Source organism: Monodelphis domestica, chromosome 3, assembly GCF_027887165.1.
Source record: "Monodelphis domestica isolate mMonDom1 chromosome 3, mMonDom1.pri, whole genome shotgun sequence".
Lineage (NCBI taxonomy): Eukaryota > Metazoa > Chordata > Mammalia > Didelphimorphia > Didelphidae > Monodelphis > Monodelphis domestica.
Window position 1 is genome coordinate 72216343 of NC_077229.1, and position 18758 is coordinate 72235100.

Genomic DNA, 18758 nt, shown 5'->3' on the forward strand with positions numbered 1-18758 from the left:
TATCTCTTTCTCTCTGTCTCTGTCTCTCTCCTCCCACCCCTCTCTCTTCACCTCTCCTCTGCTGCCAATAGACCTAGCATTTCTCTTATCTTTAAATTCTTATCTTGGCCCTACTGTTTCCTCAAATTATCAACTTGTGTCTCTTCCTCTTATTGCTAGCTTCTGGAAAGAATACTTTATATTGTCTGCTTCTTTTTCCTTATCACCCATTTACTACTCAGCCCTGGGCACTCTGGCTTCCCACCCCCACCACTATTGACACTCTTTTTTCCCCAGAGATCACCAAAGACCAGTGACTAATTGCTTCAGCCATTGGATTTTTCTTAGTCTTCATCCTCCTTGACCCATTTGCAGGTTTTGACATTTTTGATGAACTCTCACTCTTCCTTCTGTGGTTTTCAATATATTCCTTTTTCTTGCTTATTCTTCTACTGGTTTGACTGTGCCTTCTGGGTCTCCTTTCTGTCCTCTTCTTCCTGCCCCATGACTGTGGGTAACCACTATAACTCTTGATCAACACTTGACTCCCATGGGTTCAACTATCACCTCCACACAGATGACACCCAGCTGAAATCTCTCCTCTTGAACTCCCATCCGGTGTCTCTAGATGTCTGTTGGACAGCTGACTGGGTGTCCTGCCAACATCCCAAATTCAGCAGGTCCAAAACAGGACTCTTCTTATCTTTTAAGCTGTTCTTTAGCTAAATATCCTTTTTTGTGTTGATGGTGCTCTCATTTTTCCTTGTCGTACAGGCTGTAAACCTTGGTCACTTTTGAATATTTCCTCTCCCTTTCATCCCACATATGAGTCCTACTAGATTTACCTCCACAGCATCTTCTGTCCAGTTCTTCTCCCTCTTATCTCCACCCACATCACCACAACCCTAGCTCCCCTCCTTTTCTCTTTTTTTGCTTGGACAATTCCCATGGCCTCCTAGGTCTGGTCTCCCAGACTCCATTCTTTCCTCTCTTGTACATCTCTCCTTCATGTAGCTTCAAAACGAATTTTCCTAATGCAGATGTCTGGTTTTGTTGTTCCTCTGCTCAAAAATCTTCAGTGGATTCCTATATCACAATGCCTGGTACATAGTTGTTGATCCTTCATTTTCCAAGGGGACCAATGATATCACCAGGTTATGTCTTTTTTATTTTAGATATTTTATTTTTATCTTGTTTAATTAATTAATTGATTTAGAATATTTTTCCATGGTTACATGATTCATATTCTTTCCCCCCACTCCTCCCTTTCCCATCCTGGAGCCGATGAGAAATTCCACTGGGTTTTACATGTGTCATTGTTCAAAACCTATTTTTATATTATTACTATTTCCAATAGAGTGAACAATTAAAGTCAACATCCCCAATCATGTCCCCATCGAACCATGTGATTGATCATATGTTTTTCTTCTGTGTTTCTACTCCCACAAATCTTCCTCTGAATGTGGATAGCCCTCAGAATTGTCCTGGATCATTGCATTGCTGCCAGTAGAGAAGTCCATTAAATTTGATTATGCCACAGTGTGTCAGTCTCTATGTATAAGGTTCCCCCAGCTCTGCTCCTTTCACTCTGCATCACTTCCTGGAGGTCATTCCAGTTCACATGGAATTCCTCCAGTTCATTATTCCTTTCAGCACAATAATATTCCATCACCATCAGCTACCATAATTTGTTCAGCTGTTCCCCAATCAATGGATACACTCTCATTTCCCAGTTTTTGCCACTACAAAGAACGTGGCTATATTTTGTGTAAGCCTTTTTCCCTATTATCTCTTTGGGGTACAAACCCAGCAGTGGTATGGCTGGGTCAAAGGGCAGGCAGTCATTTAAAGCCCTTTGCACATAGTTCCAAATTGCCTTCCAGAATGGTTGGATCAATTCACAATTCCACCAGTAGTGTATTAGTGTCCCAATTTTGCCACAACCCCTCCAATATTTATTACTTTCCTTTGCTGTCATATTGGATGATCTGCTAAGTGTGAGGTGGTTCTTCAGTTGTTTTGAGTTTCATTTCTCTAATTATGAGAGATTTAGAACACTTTTTCATGTGTTTATTGATAGTTTTGATTTCCTTATTTGAAAACTGACTATTCATGTCCCTTGCCCATTTATCAATTGGGAAATAGCTTAATTTTTTGTACAATTAATTTAGCTCCTTATAGATTTGAGAAATTAGACCTTTCTCGGAGGTTTTTGTTATAAAGATTTTTTTCCCAACTTGTTACTTCCCTTCTAATTTTGGTTGCATTGGTTTTGTTTGTACAAAACCTTTTAAATTTAATGTAATCAAAATTATTCATTTTACATTTTGTAATATTCTCTATCTCCTGCTTGGTCTTAAATTCTTTCCTTTCCCATAGATCTGGCAGGTATACTATTCTATGTTCACCTAATTTACTTATAGTTTCCTCTTTTATATTTAAATCATTTACCCATTCTGAATTTATCTTGGTATAGGATGTAAAATGTTGATCTAAACCTAATCCTTTCCATACTGTTTTCCAATTTTCCTAGCAGTTTTTTCAAATAGTGGGTTCTTGTCCCAAAAGCTGGGATCTTTAGGTTTATCAAACACTAACACTATCTTGCTGAGGTCATTTACCCCAATCTATTCCATTGATCCTCCCTTCTATCTGTCTCTTAACCAGTATCATATTGTTTTGATGATCATGGGTCCTGTCTTGATTTGTTCATGAATTGGATTTAAGTTGAGGCATCCTTGTACAAAGTCATCAGTGCCCTCTCTCCCAGAGTTAGCAAAACCCATATAGTAGATGCCTAATAAATACTGATTGATTGATTGAGAGAAAATACAAAGTCCCCAGTCTCCACTTAAGCCCTTCCACAATATGGTTCTTGGCCTTGAAAAAAAATAAACAACTTTAAAACATGATGAACTTAATAGTCATCCATGTTTCTTTTTACAAAGGACAGAAAGAGGATTGAAACCATGAGTCTGCCATGTACAGTTTTTATTTTAAAAATAGATCAACTTTAGCATAGTAATGTCAACACTGCCCTTCATGTCTGGGTCCCCTTCTGCTCTTTACATGTTTCATGCCTTCTCATTATTTCTTCTCTTCATCCTCATTCTCCTTCTCAGTATCCTTCTCTTCCTCTTCCTCCTCCTCCATCCCATCTACTTTTTTTCTTTCTAGGCTTATTACAAACTATCCCCCTTCATGTACTTGATATCAGCTGTATTAAAGTTCAATGGTGCTTTAAAATCTTATTATCTTTTATTTTCCCATCACCTTCATTTCCGTATACATACCTCCCCAATGAGTCACCCACCACTCATAAAGATTTTTTATCAAAAGAGAAAAAAAAAGTTGAGCAAAGCCAACCAGCTCATCAACTGAGTCTGACAATATATACTCTACACCCTGCCCCCTTGCTTCTGCAAAGAAGGACAGAGGGAGCATTTTATCATTAAAGTGTTCAGGATGGATTTTGGGGGGTTTCTTCCCCATTGTATTGTCATTGTGTCAATTGTTTCTTGGTTTTGCTCCCTTCATGCCCAATCGGTTTGTACCCATTTCCATGCATCCCTGAGTTCTTGGTATTCATTGTTTCTTATAAAAAAGCAATATTCCATTCCATTCATGTACCACAACTGCAAGGATGTATTACATTCTTGGGTTCTGAGAAAATGAGTGGAAACACTTCCAGTGATAGTTGAAAGATTATAGAAATCAGGAAAGGCACCACACCACTAGAGAAAGCCAAATGTTGTCCCAGTTTTCAAAAAAGGAAAGAGAACCACCTGCAAATCATAGGCCAGTGAGTTTGACTTCAATCCTTAAGAAAATTCTAGAGTGTTTTTTCTTGTATTTTTATTGTTTTAATTTTTTAAAAATTTTAATAGAGTGTTTTTTTAGAGAGATACATGGCTAATGTTTAGAAAGGAAAGTAGTGATTGCAAAGAGCCAGCATGGTGGTTTTGTCAGGAACAGGGCATGCCAGACTAACCTTATTTCCTTTTTTTGACAGGATTACTAAACTAGTACCTGAAGGTGAAGGAAAATCATAGCAATATAGTTTTCCTAGATTTTTGCAAAGCCTTTGATTAAAACATTACATACAATTCTTATGGAATGTGAAAGGAAATTCTTGGTTCTTTTTGTCAATTCTGAGTTTACACTTGTGAAAAGGGAATCCTTTATTCTCTTTGCCTCATTAGAGTTAGAACTTTGGTTAACAATAATTTAAGTACCCTTATCACTAGATTGTGAGGACAGGATTAACTCAAATTTAAATCGAAAAGCCCTCCTCACAGGAACTTCTTATAGTTTTGCTTAGAACTGCCTAGGGAGCAGTTAGTGGGTTCTAATTCGTCACCCACTTTCACACAGGTGGGTCACGGACCTCCCCCACTTAAGGATAAGTGGGGTGTATACACTTCTGGTGGTTAAATCTAAAAATGGGCAGGGGAGAGTTAATGCCATCTTCACAAGAAGATGGAGAAACATAGATTAGACAATAATAGAATTCAGTTAGAATCAGGCCTAGCGGAATGGTGTTAAAAAATAAAAATTAAGCTTGGAGACTTCATATTAGATTTATAAGTATTTATAAGTAAAGAGAGAAAGGATGTATTACCAACCCGACTACTCAAAAGTCTCACTGTATTGCTGCTGCTTCATCAGGTCCTAAATTCCCAACTGGCCCTGGCTCATTTTACAATTGGTGGCAAGGGGGCCCAACTTAAACACATGGTCAGGCCAGACAAATGAAGGCCAGTCAAGGAGCAGGAAAATGCCCAAACTCAAAGACATAGTTGTTGATGGTTTAATATCAACATGGCAAGAAATCTCCACTAGAGAGGAGAGCCCTAGGGATCTGTGCTTGGATTTCTGCTGGTTAATGTTTTTAACAGTTATTTAGATAAAGGCATAGATGACAGGCTCATCACATTTGAGGATGACTTCAAGCTACAAGGGATATAGTGAAGGCAGTAAATGATAGAATCAAGATTCATTTTGACAGTCTAGGAAATTGGGCTGAATCTAAGAAGATGGAATTCTGTAGAGATAAATGTAAAATCTGGTACTTTTGAACCAAGAAATTAACTTCAGAGGCATAAATGGGAGAATGAAAAAAATCTTGGGGTCTTAGTGGGCTGCAAGTTCAATATGATTCAACAGTGTGATGGGGGGGGGGGCAAAGAAGAGAAATAGGCTCGGGCTGCATGAATAGGAGCCTCGCTTCTTACAACAGAGAGGTCATAGATCCAATGTCCTCCATCCTATTCAGACCTAATGTGGAGAACTGGGTTTCAGTTGGGGCCCCGTGGCTTAACAAGGACATTGACAAACTGGGGTGTCCAGAGAAGGGCTGTCAGGAGAGTTATGGCCTTGAGTCCATGACATATGATGATGTGTTGAAGAGCTGGGCACAGTCAGCCTGGAAAGACTCAGGGGGGGCATACTAAAGCATACGAAAACGAAAAGACTTCAAGCATTTTAATGGCCCTCACAGAGAAGAGGGATTGGCCTCAGCTGGCAGAAATGGGACGAATGGGTGGTGGCTGTCAGAGGCAAATTTAGGCTTCATGTCAGGAAGCATTTCCTAAAATTTAGAGCTGTCCGAGAGTAGAATGGGTTGCCTTGAAAGATTGCAAGTTCCCTCTTCTTTTTTTTTTTAAACCCTTACCTTCCGTCTTGGAGTCAATACTGTGTATTAGTTCCAAGGCAGAAGAGTGGTAAGGGCTAGGCAATGGGGGTCAAGTGACTTGCCCAGGGTCACACAGCTAGGAAGTGGCTGAGGTCAGATTTGAACCTAGGATCTCCCGTCTCTAGGCCTGACTCACAATCCACTGAGCTATCCAGCTGCCCCCCAAGTTCCCTCTTCTTAGAGTTCTTCCAGCAAAGGCTGGAGGGTCATTCATGTCAAAATGGGGATTTCTTTTGTGTGTAGGTGGGACTAGTTGACCCCTGATAGCCTTTCCATTGCTTCAGTTTTGTAATTCAATACCAGTTTAGCCATTTCCCAACAGAAGGGCGTCCTCTTGTTTCCAGTTCTTTTTTATTTATTTTTTTAAACCCTCACCTTCTGTCTTAGAATCAATACTGTGCAGTGGTTCCAAGGCAGAAGAGTGGTAAGGGCTAGGCAGTGGGGGGTCAAGTGACATGTCCAGGGTCATGTTAGAACTGTAATAAGGGAATTATTTGAATGGTAAATGATAACTAAAGATCAGAGCTGTTCATCTTCTTCCTTCCTCCCTTTAGCCTCCCTTCTTCCCTCCCCCTTCCTGTTGATCTTCTATTAGTCTCTTAAATCAATTCAGGGTGAGCTTGTGATGTCTCAAATAAAATATTCTTTCTCTTCTCTAAATTAAGTAAGGGGTTTATTGGGAAAGAAGGAAATATGAGAAACGGCGGGAAAGAGGGTTTGGGGTTTCCCTAATACCTGACTGAGTCTTAGGTTGAAGGATGGTGGGATATAGTTCAATTTGGGAAAATGGGCTGAAAGGTCTGGAAGGTCAGTCACTATATCACAAGCGACCACCTTCAGCGTTCAAAGCCCAAAGACCCTCAGACCTCCTTTGGCCTCCCAAGCAAAAGGGGCCAGTTTCACTTTGTTCTGATCCTTTCTCAACCATCTTTTCTGGACGTCATTCCAAATAGAATGTTCCTGTTATGAGTGACAGCTCAGCAGTCTCAGCTATTGCATCTCTGTTGCAGACTTTTCCATTTTCTTATTTCCACACCATCACAGAACCCAGGACTTCTCACCTAGCTCTTAATCCATTGAGCCACCTAGCTGCCCCCTCCTCCCCATTTCCAGTTCTTTTTAACCAAACAAAAAAAGCCTCTTTGGTTCTTTTGATGTATTTCGACCTCTTGTTCTGTCTTTGACTTCCTTAAGTTATGCCTGCAATATAACCTCTAAGTCAAAGAGTATGGCCACTGTGAGCATGTTCCTCATATAATTCTAAATTATTTTACAGAATAGTTGGACTAATTTCCAGCTTCATCAACAGAGTATTATTGGGGACAGCTAGGCACCTCAGTAGACTGAAAACTAGGGCTGGAGTTAGGAAATCCTGGGTTCAAATCTGGCCTCAGACATTTCCTAGCTAGTGTGACCCTGTGCAAGTCACTTTACCCCCATTGCCTAGCCCTTACCACTATAATATTTATTGAGGAAGATGGGGGGATTTTCACAACACTCTTCTGCCTCAGAACAAATACACAGTATTGATTCTAGGACAGAAGGTAAAGGTTTAAAAAAACAAAACAATGTATTAGTGTGCCTGTCTTTCCATAGCCCTGCCAGCACCAACCGCTTCTATCTTTTATCATCTGCCTGTTGGTTGAGTGCAAGATGGGACTTCAGAGTTAGCTTGATTTGTGTTTCTTTTCTTCTTAGTGATTTGGATCAGTCTTTCATACACTAATTATTTGTAATTCTTCTTTGTTTGGGATTTGTTTGGATCTTGCCCTTTGAACACTTATCCACTGGGAATGAGAAGGGGAGAAAGGGAAGAAGCATTCCTATAGCCCTTACTATGTGCTAGGCATTGTACTAAGTATGCCCTTTTACAACATGTATTCCCTCATTTGATCCTCCTGACAACCTGGGAGGTAGGTGCTATTATTGTCCCCATTTTATACTGGAAGAAACTGAGGCAGAAAGAGATAAAATGACTTGCCCAAGATCACACTGCTAGAAAGTATCTGACCCAGGATTTGAACTCAGGTTTCCCAACTCCAGGCCTAGTGCTTGCTCTATCCTTTACAGCACTGAGCTATCTCTTGGCTCTAGGTTTTATAGATTTATGTTCATTCCTTACCTATCTTGGATAGCAGGTCCTTAGGAGCAACACTTAACAAGAGGAAGATTCTAATGCAAACATTTGCATTAAAAAAATAACTGAAAAGCAAAAGGATTTTTAAAAAGTATAATTTTAATATATATAATTCTATTAATAATATAATTCAAATAATTTTAATTTTAAAAGTCATATTAAAAAGTCATTAGTAATAAGTCTCCTTGTGCCCCTCCTAGGTAGAGGGGAAGACAAAGAAGGCAGCAGAGACCCTGCGTCGCTGCGTGGAGAAGTACAACACAGCCCGGGGGGACTTTGAGCGGAAGATGCTGGAGTCGGCCCTGGTATGGAAACACGGGAGGGTGGGCAGGTGGGGCGGGACGCATCCTCCGGGAGGCCCTGTGGGGTTCCCTCCCTTCCCCTCCGCCGTCCATCCTTTGTGACTTTGGCCAGGGAGGGCTCCCCGTGTGACCCGGGGATGGCTACGGTTTGGCCCTCCCTTCTCAGAGCTCCCAGCTAGGAGCAGATAACATAGACCCCAAGGCCGTCCGGTTCCCAGGAGTCAGCAGAGGGGCCCATGCTAAAAGGATGGATGGAAGACACGGGAATTGGCTCCCCTGGGGCCCCGGGCTTGCCACCGGCCGAGACCCCCTCATTTTACAGATGACTTGTCCAAGGTCTCTAGGACGCCAATGAAGACCAGGGTGGGCATTGCGCCCCGGGCTTCCCATTCCTTCCCTTTTATTGGCGTTCCTGGGAGCAAACTTCTCGTCCCTGACATCGCTGCCAGCCTGGCAGCCTGTGATCCCATTGGGGTCACAGCTGTGGCCACAGCTGTGGGATGTGGGAGGGGCCTGGAAAGTGTATGATTTGGTGGGGACGTGAGCCATGGAGTCAAGACTTAGAGAACACGGGCCGTCCGGGGGGCTTTGGGGGGCCGGACCAGAGTCCCCGGGGGAGTCTTGGGCCCCCTCAGGGCCTGGGGCTAAGTTTCCTGGGAGGAAAGGGCTGGGATGGCCTCTGCCAAGCTGGCACCGGAGGACCTTTCTCCCGTGGCCGGCAGCGCTTCCAGGCCATCGAGGAGACCCACCTGCGACACATGAAGGGGATCCTGGGAGCGTACGCTCACTCTGTGGAGGACACGCACGTGCAGATTGGGCAGGTGAGGCCTAGCCCCGGCGGGGGGAGAGCAGGAGGGGGGGCAGCTGCGCTCCCCGGCCTCCATCCACCGTGTTCCCTTCCCTCCCGTGGCCCGGCCTGTCCTCAGGTGCATGAAGAATTCAAGCAGAACGTGGAGAACGTCAGCGTGGAAACCCTGGTGAGGAAGTTTGCCGAGAACAAGGGAACGGGCCGCGAGAAGCCAGGTGAGCCGCGTGCCCACTCGGGCCCAGCTTGAAATGGGCAGTCTGCCGGGACGGGCACCCGGGCCTTGGGAAAGAGGCAGCCCCGCTCACTGGCTCGGAAGAGCTTCCGGGGGGGCTGGTCTCTTCAGAGCAGAAAAGGACCTCAGAACAGCACACGATGCCAACCTGGGAGCGTCCTTAGGACAGAGGATGTCACAGCTGGGAGCACCCTGAAAAACGCAGAATGCCAGTCCTGGGCAGAGCCATAGAATAGGAGCTTCCGGCCTACTAAGATCCCCGGATCTTTTACAGATGCGCTGTTGCTAGCAAGCTATGCCTTCCCCATATCCTACTTGTAAAGTTGATTTAAAAAAAGGGGGGGGACAGCTGGGTGGCTCAGTGAATGGAGAGCCAGGCCTAGAGACAAGAGGTCCTGGGTTCCAATCTGACCTCAGATACTTCCCAGCTGTGTGACCCTGGGCAAGTCACTTGACCCCCATTGCCTAGCCCTTACCACTTCTGCCTTGGAACCAATACATAGTATTGACTCCAAGACAGAAGGTAAGGATTAAAAAAACAAAACAAAAACTAATGACTATATTTATCCATTTCACTTTCATCTTAATAGATTCAGCCTAATGTTCTAGTCTGACAGGATCTTTTTGGCCCCTGATTTTTGCCTTCCAACACATTGAACTATTCTTCTCATCTTTGTGTCATCAGAAAATTTGACAAGCATTTATCACTCTTTTTTTTAAAGATCAAGGATTTTAATTATTGCAAATTGTAAACAGCAACACAACATACTACAGTAGCAGCAGCTGTTTTGACAAGAACCTCGTCATTTACATTATCTAGCTTATCAATTTATCAATCAGCAAACTAAAATAAATTAAACTAACTCATATATGGGGAGTTCAGCTCAATCTAGTTTCATCAGGCTAAGAAAATAATATTGTGAACACGCTTTCTGTCCGTGTAAGCCCATGAGGAGGGCCACTGCGATCACAAAAGTTTTCCCAGCAGTTTTTGACAAATAGTGAATTCTTATCCCTAAAGCTGGAGTCTTTGGGTTCATTGAACACTAGATTGCTAATCTATTCCATTGACAATCTATTTCATTGATCCACCCTTCTATTTTCTTAGCCAGTACCAGATGAAGAAAGTCTATCTTCTTAATATGCCACTCTATGCCATTCCCCTTTCTATGCACCCTAGTATATCCCTCCACAGAAGCAGCTTGGCATAGTGGCTTTGGAGCCAGGAAAACCTGAGTTCCAATTCAGCCTCTGATATATATATTTATATTTATATTTATATTTATTTATTTATTTATTTTGACTGAGTGACCTTGGACAAGTCACTTAACCTATTAGTGCTCCAGACAGCTTTCTAAAATTATCCATTGTTCAGAAGGTTGCCAGCTTGTATTGGAAGAGAGAATTTTTTCCCTTAGGAGTCCCTCATACCAATGAGATCACACGTCCAGGCCATCTAGCCATCAGTGTCAGACCATGACACCATCCTGGCCTCCTAGGATCTTAAGTTCATCTTGAACAGAGCAGTAAAATGGAAAAGAACACTGAGTGTAGAGTCAAAGACCCGAGTTCTAATACTGGCACTGTCTCTTTACCACCTGGATGGCCGTGGGCAAATCAGTTTACTTCCCTGGGTCTTAAGGGCTCCATCTTTGCTCCAGATTTGGCTTTTGACCGAGGCAAAAGACAATGGCGCCATCGCTCTCCAAGGCCATGGAGAATCATCGTCCTTCCCAGGGATGGTCGTACTTTCCCTAAGTCCTCCTGAGGTCTGTTGTGAGGAAAAGGCTTTTGTCACTCTTCCAGTCCTTTCTAAATGGGAGCCCCGCTGCCATGGGTCCATTCATCCACTCCTCCGTTTGGTTCTAGGAACAGTTATTGCATGCCCGGTACTTACAGGACACCAGGATCTAGAGGCCCAAACAACGCCATTTATCCAGCGCCTACTTGGGGCAGAGCCCCGTGGGAGCCAGGAACAAATGACACCCGTCGCCTGCCCTAGAAGGGGGATGGAGCGCGCCCAGATGGCTAGAATGCTGAACAACAAGGGTGCAGAGAGGCCCCGAGCACGGGGGGAGATGAGAGGACAGGAGAGAGGGTTTCCAGCTAGGTAGTTAGAGCAGGGAGAATAAGGGAGGGAAGCTTCATTGACCATCAATTAAGAGAAGTGGGACGCGTTCCAGGGGAATATTCTAATTACAGTGTGTGGATAAGAGGTGGGATGGGGATAAGGTGCTAATAGTTCTTCACTGAGACCAGGGGCTCTTAGATTCAGAATCAGACGGGACCTCGGGGGCATCCCAACCCAACTCCTTTACTGCATTTTTTAAAACTCATAGTTTCTACCTTAAAATCAATACAGCTAAGAAGTATTTGAGGCCACATTTGAACCCAAGACGTCCCATCTCTAGGCCTGGCTCTTAATCTATTGGGTCACCTACCTGCCCTCCTTAGTATCAGTTCTAAGACAGAAGAGCAGCAAGGGCTAGGCAATGAGGGTTAAGTGACTTGCTCAGGATCACACAACTAAAAAGAGAGTTAAGGGACTTGTTCAGAGTGACAGCTAAAAAAAGTATCTGAGGCCACATTTGAACTCAGGACCTCCCATCTCCAGGCCTGGCTCTCTACCTGCTGAGCCACTTAGCTGCCCTTCTGCCTCTTTATGACCTAAAATAAAAGGGCTGGATTAAATGGCCTCTGAGGGCCTTCCAGCTATCCTTCTCTGATCCTATGACTTCTTCAGGCCTTAATTTCCTCATCTATAAAATAAAGGAGGAGGCAGCTAGGAAGCTCAGTGGATTGAGAGCCAGGTCTAGAGATGGGAGGTCCAGGGTTCAAATCTGGCCTCAAATTAGCTGTGTGACCCTGGGCAAGTCACTTAACCCCCATTGCCTAGCCCTTACAGCTCTTCTGCCTTGGAACCAATATACAGTATTGATTCTAAGATGGAAAGTAAAGGTCCTAAGAGGAGAAAAAAAAAGAATTGGTACTAAGACCAAAAGTAAGGGTTAAAAATATTTTTAATAAAAAAAATAATAAAGTATCAGAACCTGAATGAAATCCTCATGTTCCCATAGATGCATTATGCCAATAGTATGGGCACCCCTTCCACTGGTGCAAATCTTAACCCTTTCATGCCTTCACATTTGGGGCAATTCTTTTCATGCCCCTCCACTCACTCCCCCATCCTCCAGAGAGGATTACTCTGGGGCTCATAGAAGGGCTCTCTGGGTCCTTTTAGTATTTCCTAGACACCCATGTCATCCTTCACTCTTCCCATCTGACTGGCTTGCCTCCTTTTCAGATCCTATGTATCCCTGGTTTCTTTTCCACCACCTCTCATATGCAAACCTTGACTGCGATCAATTCATGCCCACTTGGCATTTAGGTTTGAATCGCACAAGTCTGCCATGTATAATCTGTAAGAAGATGAGCAAATTGTTTTCATTCTCTGTGCCTCAGTTTTCTCACCTGTAAAATGACTGACTAATCTGCCTAGCTTGTACCTATCATCATAGGACCTTATAACATTTCCATTGCTTTCTGAATCGCCTGTCTTTCTAACTCTGTGGAAATGGCAGTATACTGTGTCTAATAGCCATCAAGCATCAGGGAAGACTCTTGTTGGGTTTTTATATGGGAGCACCCTTTGGGAATCATTGAAAGTGATTTATAGTTTCCCAGGCAGCCAATAACATTCATTAAGTCCTTATATGTGCCAAGCTCTGGGGATGCAAAGAGAGGCAGAAAATAGATTCTGCCCTCAAGGAGCTCCCAATCTAATGGGGGAGATACAATGTGAATAACTATGTACAAATAAGAGAGAAGATAAATTAGAAAAAAAAATCAACAGAGAGAAGATATCAGCCTTAAAGGTAAACAGAAAAGACTTGGGGGGGGGGGGGGAGAAGGGAAGACATAGCTAGGTGACTCAGTGACTAGAGCACCAGGCCTAGAGTCAGGAGGTCCTGGGTTCAAATCTGGACTCAGATATGTTGAAGCTGTGTGACCCCGATAAGTCACTTAACCCTGATTGCCTAGCCTTTGGCACTCTTCTGTCTTAAAACTGATACCAAGACAGAATGTAAGGGTTTTTTTTTTTTGTTTGTTTGTTTTTTTAAGGAAAAGAATAGGCTTCAGGTAGAAGGTAGGATTTGAGGTGGAACTTGAAGGAAGCCAGGAAAGCCAGAAGAAAAGATGAGGGAGAACATTGTGGCCATACCAGTGCAAATGCTTGGAGCAGGGACATGGAGTGTCTTGGGTGTGTGAGGAGCAGCAAGGAGAACATTGTCATTGAAACTTGCTGTTTAATCACTTTTCAGTCATCTGACTCTTTGTGACGCCATTTGGGTTTTTCTTGGCAAAGATACTGGAGTGGTTTGCCATTTCCTTCTCTAGTTCATTTTACAGATGAGGAAACTGAGGCAAAGTTAAATTATTTGCCCGGTGAGGTCAGATTTGAATTCAGGAGGATGAGTCTTCCTGACTCAAGGCCTGGCACTCTGTATACTGTGCCTCTATCTGTCTAGAATACAGAGGGGAGGAGTCTAAGGTCTCTTAAGGCATTGAATGCCAAATAGAGGTTTTAATAGTTGATCCTGGAAGTGATAGGGAGTCAATGATGCTTATTGAAAGTCATGGATGGCATGGTCAGAATTGAACTTTAGGTAGATTACTTGGGCAGCTGAATGAAATAGAGATGGGGAGAACCACCAGCAAGCTAGTACCGTAATCCAGGTGTGAGAGGATGAAGGCCTATGCCAGTATGGGAGGAGGGTCATGATCACCTTCCTAGTTCAGGGACTACTTTTAAAGAAGGGCATTTAGCAAGGACAGCTGGGTGGCTCAGTGGATGGAGAGCCAGGCTTGGAGATAGGAGGACCTGGGTTCAAATCTGGCCTCAGACACTTCCCAGCTGTGTGACCCTGGGCAGATCACTTTACCCCCATTGCCCAGCCCTTATTGCTCTTCTGCCTTGGAGCCAATACACAGTATGGATTCTAAGGCAGAAGATAAAGATTAAAAAAAAGAAAAGAAAAGAAAGGACATTGGCGAGCTGGAGAATGATCATAGAGCAACCAAGATGACAAAGGGCCTCGAGTCCCAAATCCTCCAAAGAGGGGGGTGGGGGCGTGTCCAGCTTAGAGAAGAGACATGGGCATTGGGCTGTGCCCTGACAGCTGTGGAGCGGAAATTAGAGTTTGTCTCAGAAGGCAGAACCAGGAGAAGTAGGTGGAGGTTGGAAGAGGCCAGTTAAGACTTGGGAAAGCTTCTTAGCAATTATCTTGGAAGCAGTGTGTTCCCCTTCCTTGGCGGTCTCCGTGTAACTGCTGGGAATCATCTGTCAGTCAGATTATGGGGGGCTTCCTTTGTCATGGGTCGGCCTAGGTGACCACTGGGGCCTCTTGCAGTGCTCAGATTCTGTGAATCAGACAGAAGGCTTTTGAGCCAGCCACGAGCCTTTGGCCACTTTTCATTTCTTCATCGGTAGACCGTCTCTTCTGACATATCTCCCACCATCCTCTCAAGTGCTGAGGCTCAGCCCAACAGTTGACTTGGCCTGGAGGACCTCAGGCTCTTTGCAGAATTTCTCTTGTAATAAATGGGGGTGGGGAGGGGACTGAATGTTCCCTGAAATGAGGTTTCTTTGGTTGCTTCTGGACACCCACCGAAGCATCTCTGCCAACTTCCTTGTGTCAGCCTCTGAGCAGAGGCCAGAAGCTCTCCTGTCCTTTAGTGGCAACTTCTTTTTAGTACTAGTCTCTTCTAGGAGAATATCCGCCTTCCTGGGGTGATGTCCTAGAGTCTATGGGGGGTCCGTTAGAGCCTACTGGGGACAGCTAGATGGCTTAATGATAAGCAGATGTGAGTTCTTAGTAACTGTGTGACCCTGGGCAAGTCACTTAAAGCAGTCTGCCTCAGTTTCCTCATCTGTAAAAAATGGTCTTTGAACCTGATGAGCCTGAAGATCTAATTGTGAGATAGGCAGGACCTTTGAGATGGCCCTTAAAGGTAGGTTTTCAGCAGATAGAGATGGCAGGAGACAGCAGTTGAGTAACGGAAGGAAGCAAGAGAACCTTAAAGGGCCTCCCGATTTTCTTCTTTCTCAGGTGTCTTAGACTTTGAGGAATACAGCTCTATGGCCCTTCCGGAAGGCAAGTACGTGTGGGGGCCCCTGGAGGCCCTGCCTGGGCCCCCACCCCCTATCCCCTTACCCCTGTCCTAGGGTCTGGTCACACCCCAGAGCCTCTGGAATTGGACAGAGGAGGGGAAGGGGGATGTGGCATGGTGGTATGGGTGGGGGCCCTTCCTTTCTCCTGGACTATCCCCAATTCAGGGAGCTGCCAGACTCCATGGTCCCCTCCCCGCCTCCATGCCCCTGTCCATCCACTGCCTTCCTTCCTTATTCCCCCTCCCCAATACCCAGGTGGGAGACGCCTTCGAGGCAGCGGCGGGAGCAGGCCCTTCCGAATCCCTGGGCTGAGCCGGAGGGATCGGGAGCACCGGCCTTCGTAAGTGTGGCTCCCACACTGCCCTTCTTCCCCTCCGGGGTCCTGACTTGGAGTGGGCTGGAGATGGTCCATGAGGAGAGGCCTGGGGTCAGGGTCGGGGGAGTGGGGGCTCATGGTCCCGGGAGGGGGAGAGGAGAGCCGAGGGGGCAGGAGAGAGGTGGCTTGGGATAGAGGATGATTAGGGAGCCAAAGGCCCAAAGGAGGGACCTGGGCAAGGATGGAGCCGGAAGGGGCTGAAGAGGAGGCGGCCTCTAACGGTTGGGATCTTCTTCCTCCAGGGACTCCCCAGAGGCAGAATCTGTGGTGAGTAGTTGTTCTGCACCCCCCAAGCAGCCTGGGACCCCGGGGTCCTCCCCCTGGCCTAGGCACTGAGGGATTCTGAGGAAGTGGGGCTCCCGCCCTAGTCAGACAATGTAGCGTGTCCCAGCTTGAAGCGACTGAGCTCCAAGACCATTTAGAGCCCTCGTTTTCTCGGGAGTGGCAGCGAGGAGAAGGGGCAGGTGCGGGGACGCGAGCCCCAGAATCGTAGCGAGGGTCAGTGGCAAAGCCCGGAAGCCGCCCCAAACAGCCTTTACTAAGCTAGAGGCCAGGCACCGAGCGGAGCGCCGGCGATCTAAAAAAAAACGACCCCTTCCGGCGCTGCTCCGTCCTAACGGGGAAGACCGCAGGTAGACGTCGAGGCACGTAAGACGCGTCCTCCGCCGGGGAAGAAGGCTCTCCGAAGGCCTCCGCGCTGCCCCGCTCTGCCCAGGGTGGCGCTGAGCAGGAAAGGAAGCCGGCGAGGGGGAGGAGCAGGCGTTCCCGGGCTCTGGCAGGGCCGCGTGGAGGGGTTGTCTTCAGGCCCCGGCCCTGGCCGCCCGCTGTCCCTGGCTCCCTAATCTCGGGGGCGGGGGAGGGTGGGGGGCTCTGTCCGAGGGGCTTGCCCAGGGCCCTGATCCACCTGTTCCCCCAGACCTGCCCCGTCGTGGACGAAGAAGGCTTCAGCGTCCGGCCGGATGTCAACCAGAACAATATCCTTCCACCCGTATTCGGGGGAAGTAGGGCCTGGGGGAGCAGGACGGCTGTCCCATTCGCAGCCCAGCCCGGGTGCCGCCTCACGGAGCAGAGGCCAGCAAAGTGGTGAATGATCACCCCCTGGTGGTCAGCGTGGAGAACGGCAGCCGGGCGGCCGGAGGGCGCTGGGCTGTGGAGGAAGCTGGGGGAGAGGAAGTGGGAACAATAAGGACCCATAATAATAAGAGGCCGGGTAAGGCCCTCCCTCCGCCCATTCGGGCCCCACTTTCTCAGCCACTGTAGACGGGGAGAGCTTTCTCGAGCTGGCTTGGAGAACAAGAGTAAGATTATAATGACACATTTATATACTATGTATTTGCACAATAGTATTATATGATTAACATTGTAGCTATATGTTTCTACAATACATAATTAATATAATTACCCACTGATATAATATAATAAGGGATAATAGTAACAACAGAAACAGTAATAAGCAGCATGGACTAGTGGCTATAGATCAGGAAGAGCTGGGTTCAAATTCTGTTTCTGATACAAATATTTCACCTGTGTAAGAAAAAGATATGGGGCTACCTAGAGGAAGCTTTTGATTCCCCAGGAAAGACATTCTAGGGAGGGAGAGAGGAAGGGAGGGGAAAAGAAGAAGTGAAGGAAGGGAAAGAAGGGAAGGAGGGAGAGGAAAAGGAGAGGGGGAAGAAGATAAGGAAGGAGGGAGAAGGAAAGATGAAGAGGGGGTAGGGAAGAGAAGGAAGGGGGAAGGGGAAGAGAAGGAGGGAGGGGGAAAGGAAGGAAGGAAAGGGAAGGAAGAGAGGAAAAAAAGAAGGGAAAAAAAGGAGACACGCATTTATTAAATTCCTACAGTGTGCCAGGCATTGTGCTAAGCATATTACAAAAAGTATCTCTTTAGATCTTCACCATAACCCTGGAAGGTGCTAGTATGATCCCCATTTTATAGGTGAGGAAACTGAGGCAAACAGATGAAATGACTTGTCCAGGGTCACACACTTAGTAAGTATCTGAGCTTAGATTTAAACTCAAGCCTTCTTTACTCTAGGTCTAGTGTTCTATCCACTGCACCCCTTAGCTGCTCCATGGGGACAGCTATGACCTTTGATGTGGGGGGGGTCCCTCAAAAACACATGTTATAGATTTGGAGCAGGAAGGGACCTTAGGGATCATCTAGTCTAACTCCCTTATGTTAAAGATGAGGAAACGGAGGCCCAAGAAGTAAAATAGTGTGGTCCAAATTATCCATGGTGTGATAAGCAGTCAAGACTAGAACCCAGGCGCACTGTGCACACAAAACAGAAGTGCCTGCTTGACTGAGTGAGAGTTTAGGGGTTCTGCCTCTCCGTGGCTGGGGTGTGGTCTGGCAGGAGATGGGGGACAGGAGGGAGCACCACAGCCTTTTCCTGGCCTCCTTGACTCCTGGGCACCAGAACGGGAGAACTCGCGCTTCTGCTCATCTAGCGACTCGGACTATGATGACGATGAGGAACCCCGAAAGTTCTTTGTGCAAATCAAACCGGCTCCGCCGCCCAGCCAGTCCCGGGACCCTGAGGCTGCTGCAGCTCAGCTCAAGGCCACAGCGGGCAGCCTGATCCTGCCGCCAGGCCCTGGGGTGAGGAGCAGTGGGGGGGGTCAGAGGTCGTGGGGTGCCCTTTAGTGGCTAGGTGGGGCAGATGGGGGAGGATGTTGGGGGCCCTCCTGACCGTCACTCCCTTGACCCCCCTCTTCTGCTCACAGGGCACCATGAAACGCCATTCATCCCGTAAGTGCCGCGTCTCGTTATTGCCAGGCCGTGGGGGAAGGAGGGGACGGAAACGAGTCCTGGCCTCTTAGCCTGGCCACAGGAAGGAGCGGGGAGGAGGGCCCCTGCAGGCTCCGGGGGAGGTGGTAAGCTGAGGTGGGGTCTCTTACAGGGGAGATGCCAGGGAAGCCCGTGAGGCCTCACTCGGCCTCCAGAGCCATCAGGTATGGATGCATCCCGCTGTGCTCCCCTGCCCCAATGTCCCTGCAGGCCCCCAATCCAGCCCCTTCCCTTTCTCTTTGATTTGGTTTTCTGTCTTAGGATCAATG

General features: G+C 46.5%; 1 protein-coding gene across 1 annotated transcript in view; it reads left to right on the forward strand.

Annotated features, from left to right (window-relative positions):
* Positions 1 to 18758, forward strand: part of FCHO1 (FCH and mu domain containing endocytic adaptor 1) — a 53646-nt gene that overhangs the window by 27477 nt on the left and 7411 nt on the right. Inside the window, exons 7-16 of the mRNA XM_056822108.1 lie at positions 8012 to 8116; positions 8836 to 8934; positions 9040 to 9136; positions 15264 to 15308; positions 15581 to 15665; positions 15944 to 15968; positions 16618 to 16675; positions 18116 to 18300; positions 18426 to 18450; positions 18602 to 18653. Coding sequence (XP_056678086.1) covers positions 8012 to 8116; positions 8836 to 8934; positions 9040 to 9136; positions 15264 to 15308; positions 15581 to 15665; positions 15944 to 15968; positions 16618 to 16675; positions 18116 to 18300; positions 18426 to 18450; positions 18602 to 18653 — 776 coding nt within the window. The remainder of the gene's footprint in view (positions 1 to 8011; positions 8117 to 8835; positions 8935 to 9039; positions 9137 to 15263; positions 15309 to 15580; positions 15666 to 15943; positions 15969 to 16617; positions 16676 to 18115; positions 18301 to 18425; positions 18451 to 18601; positions 18654 to 18758) is intronic.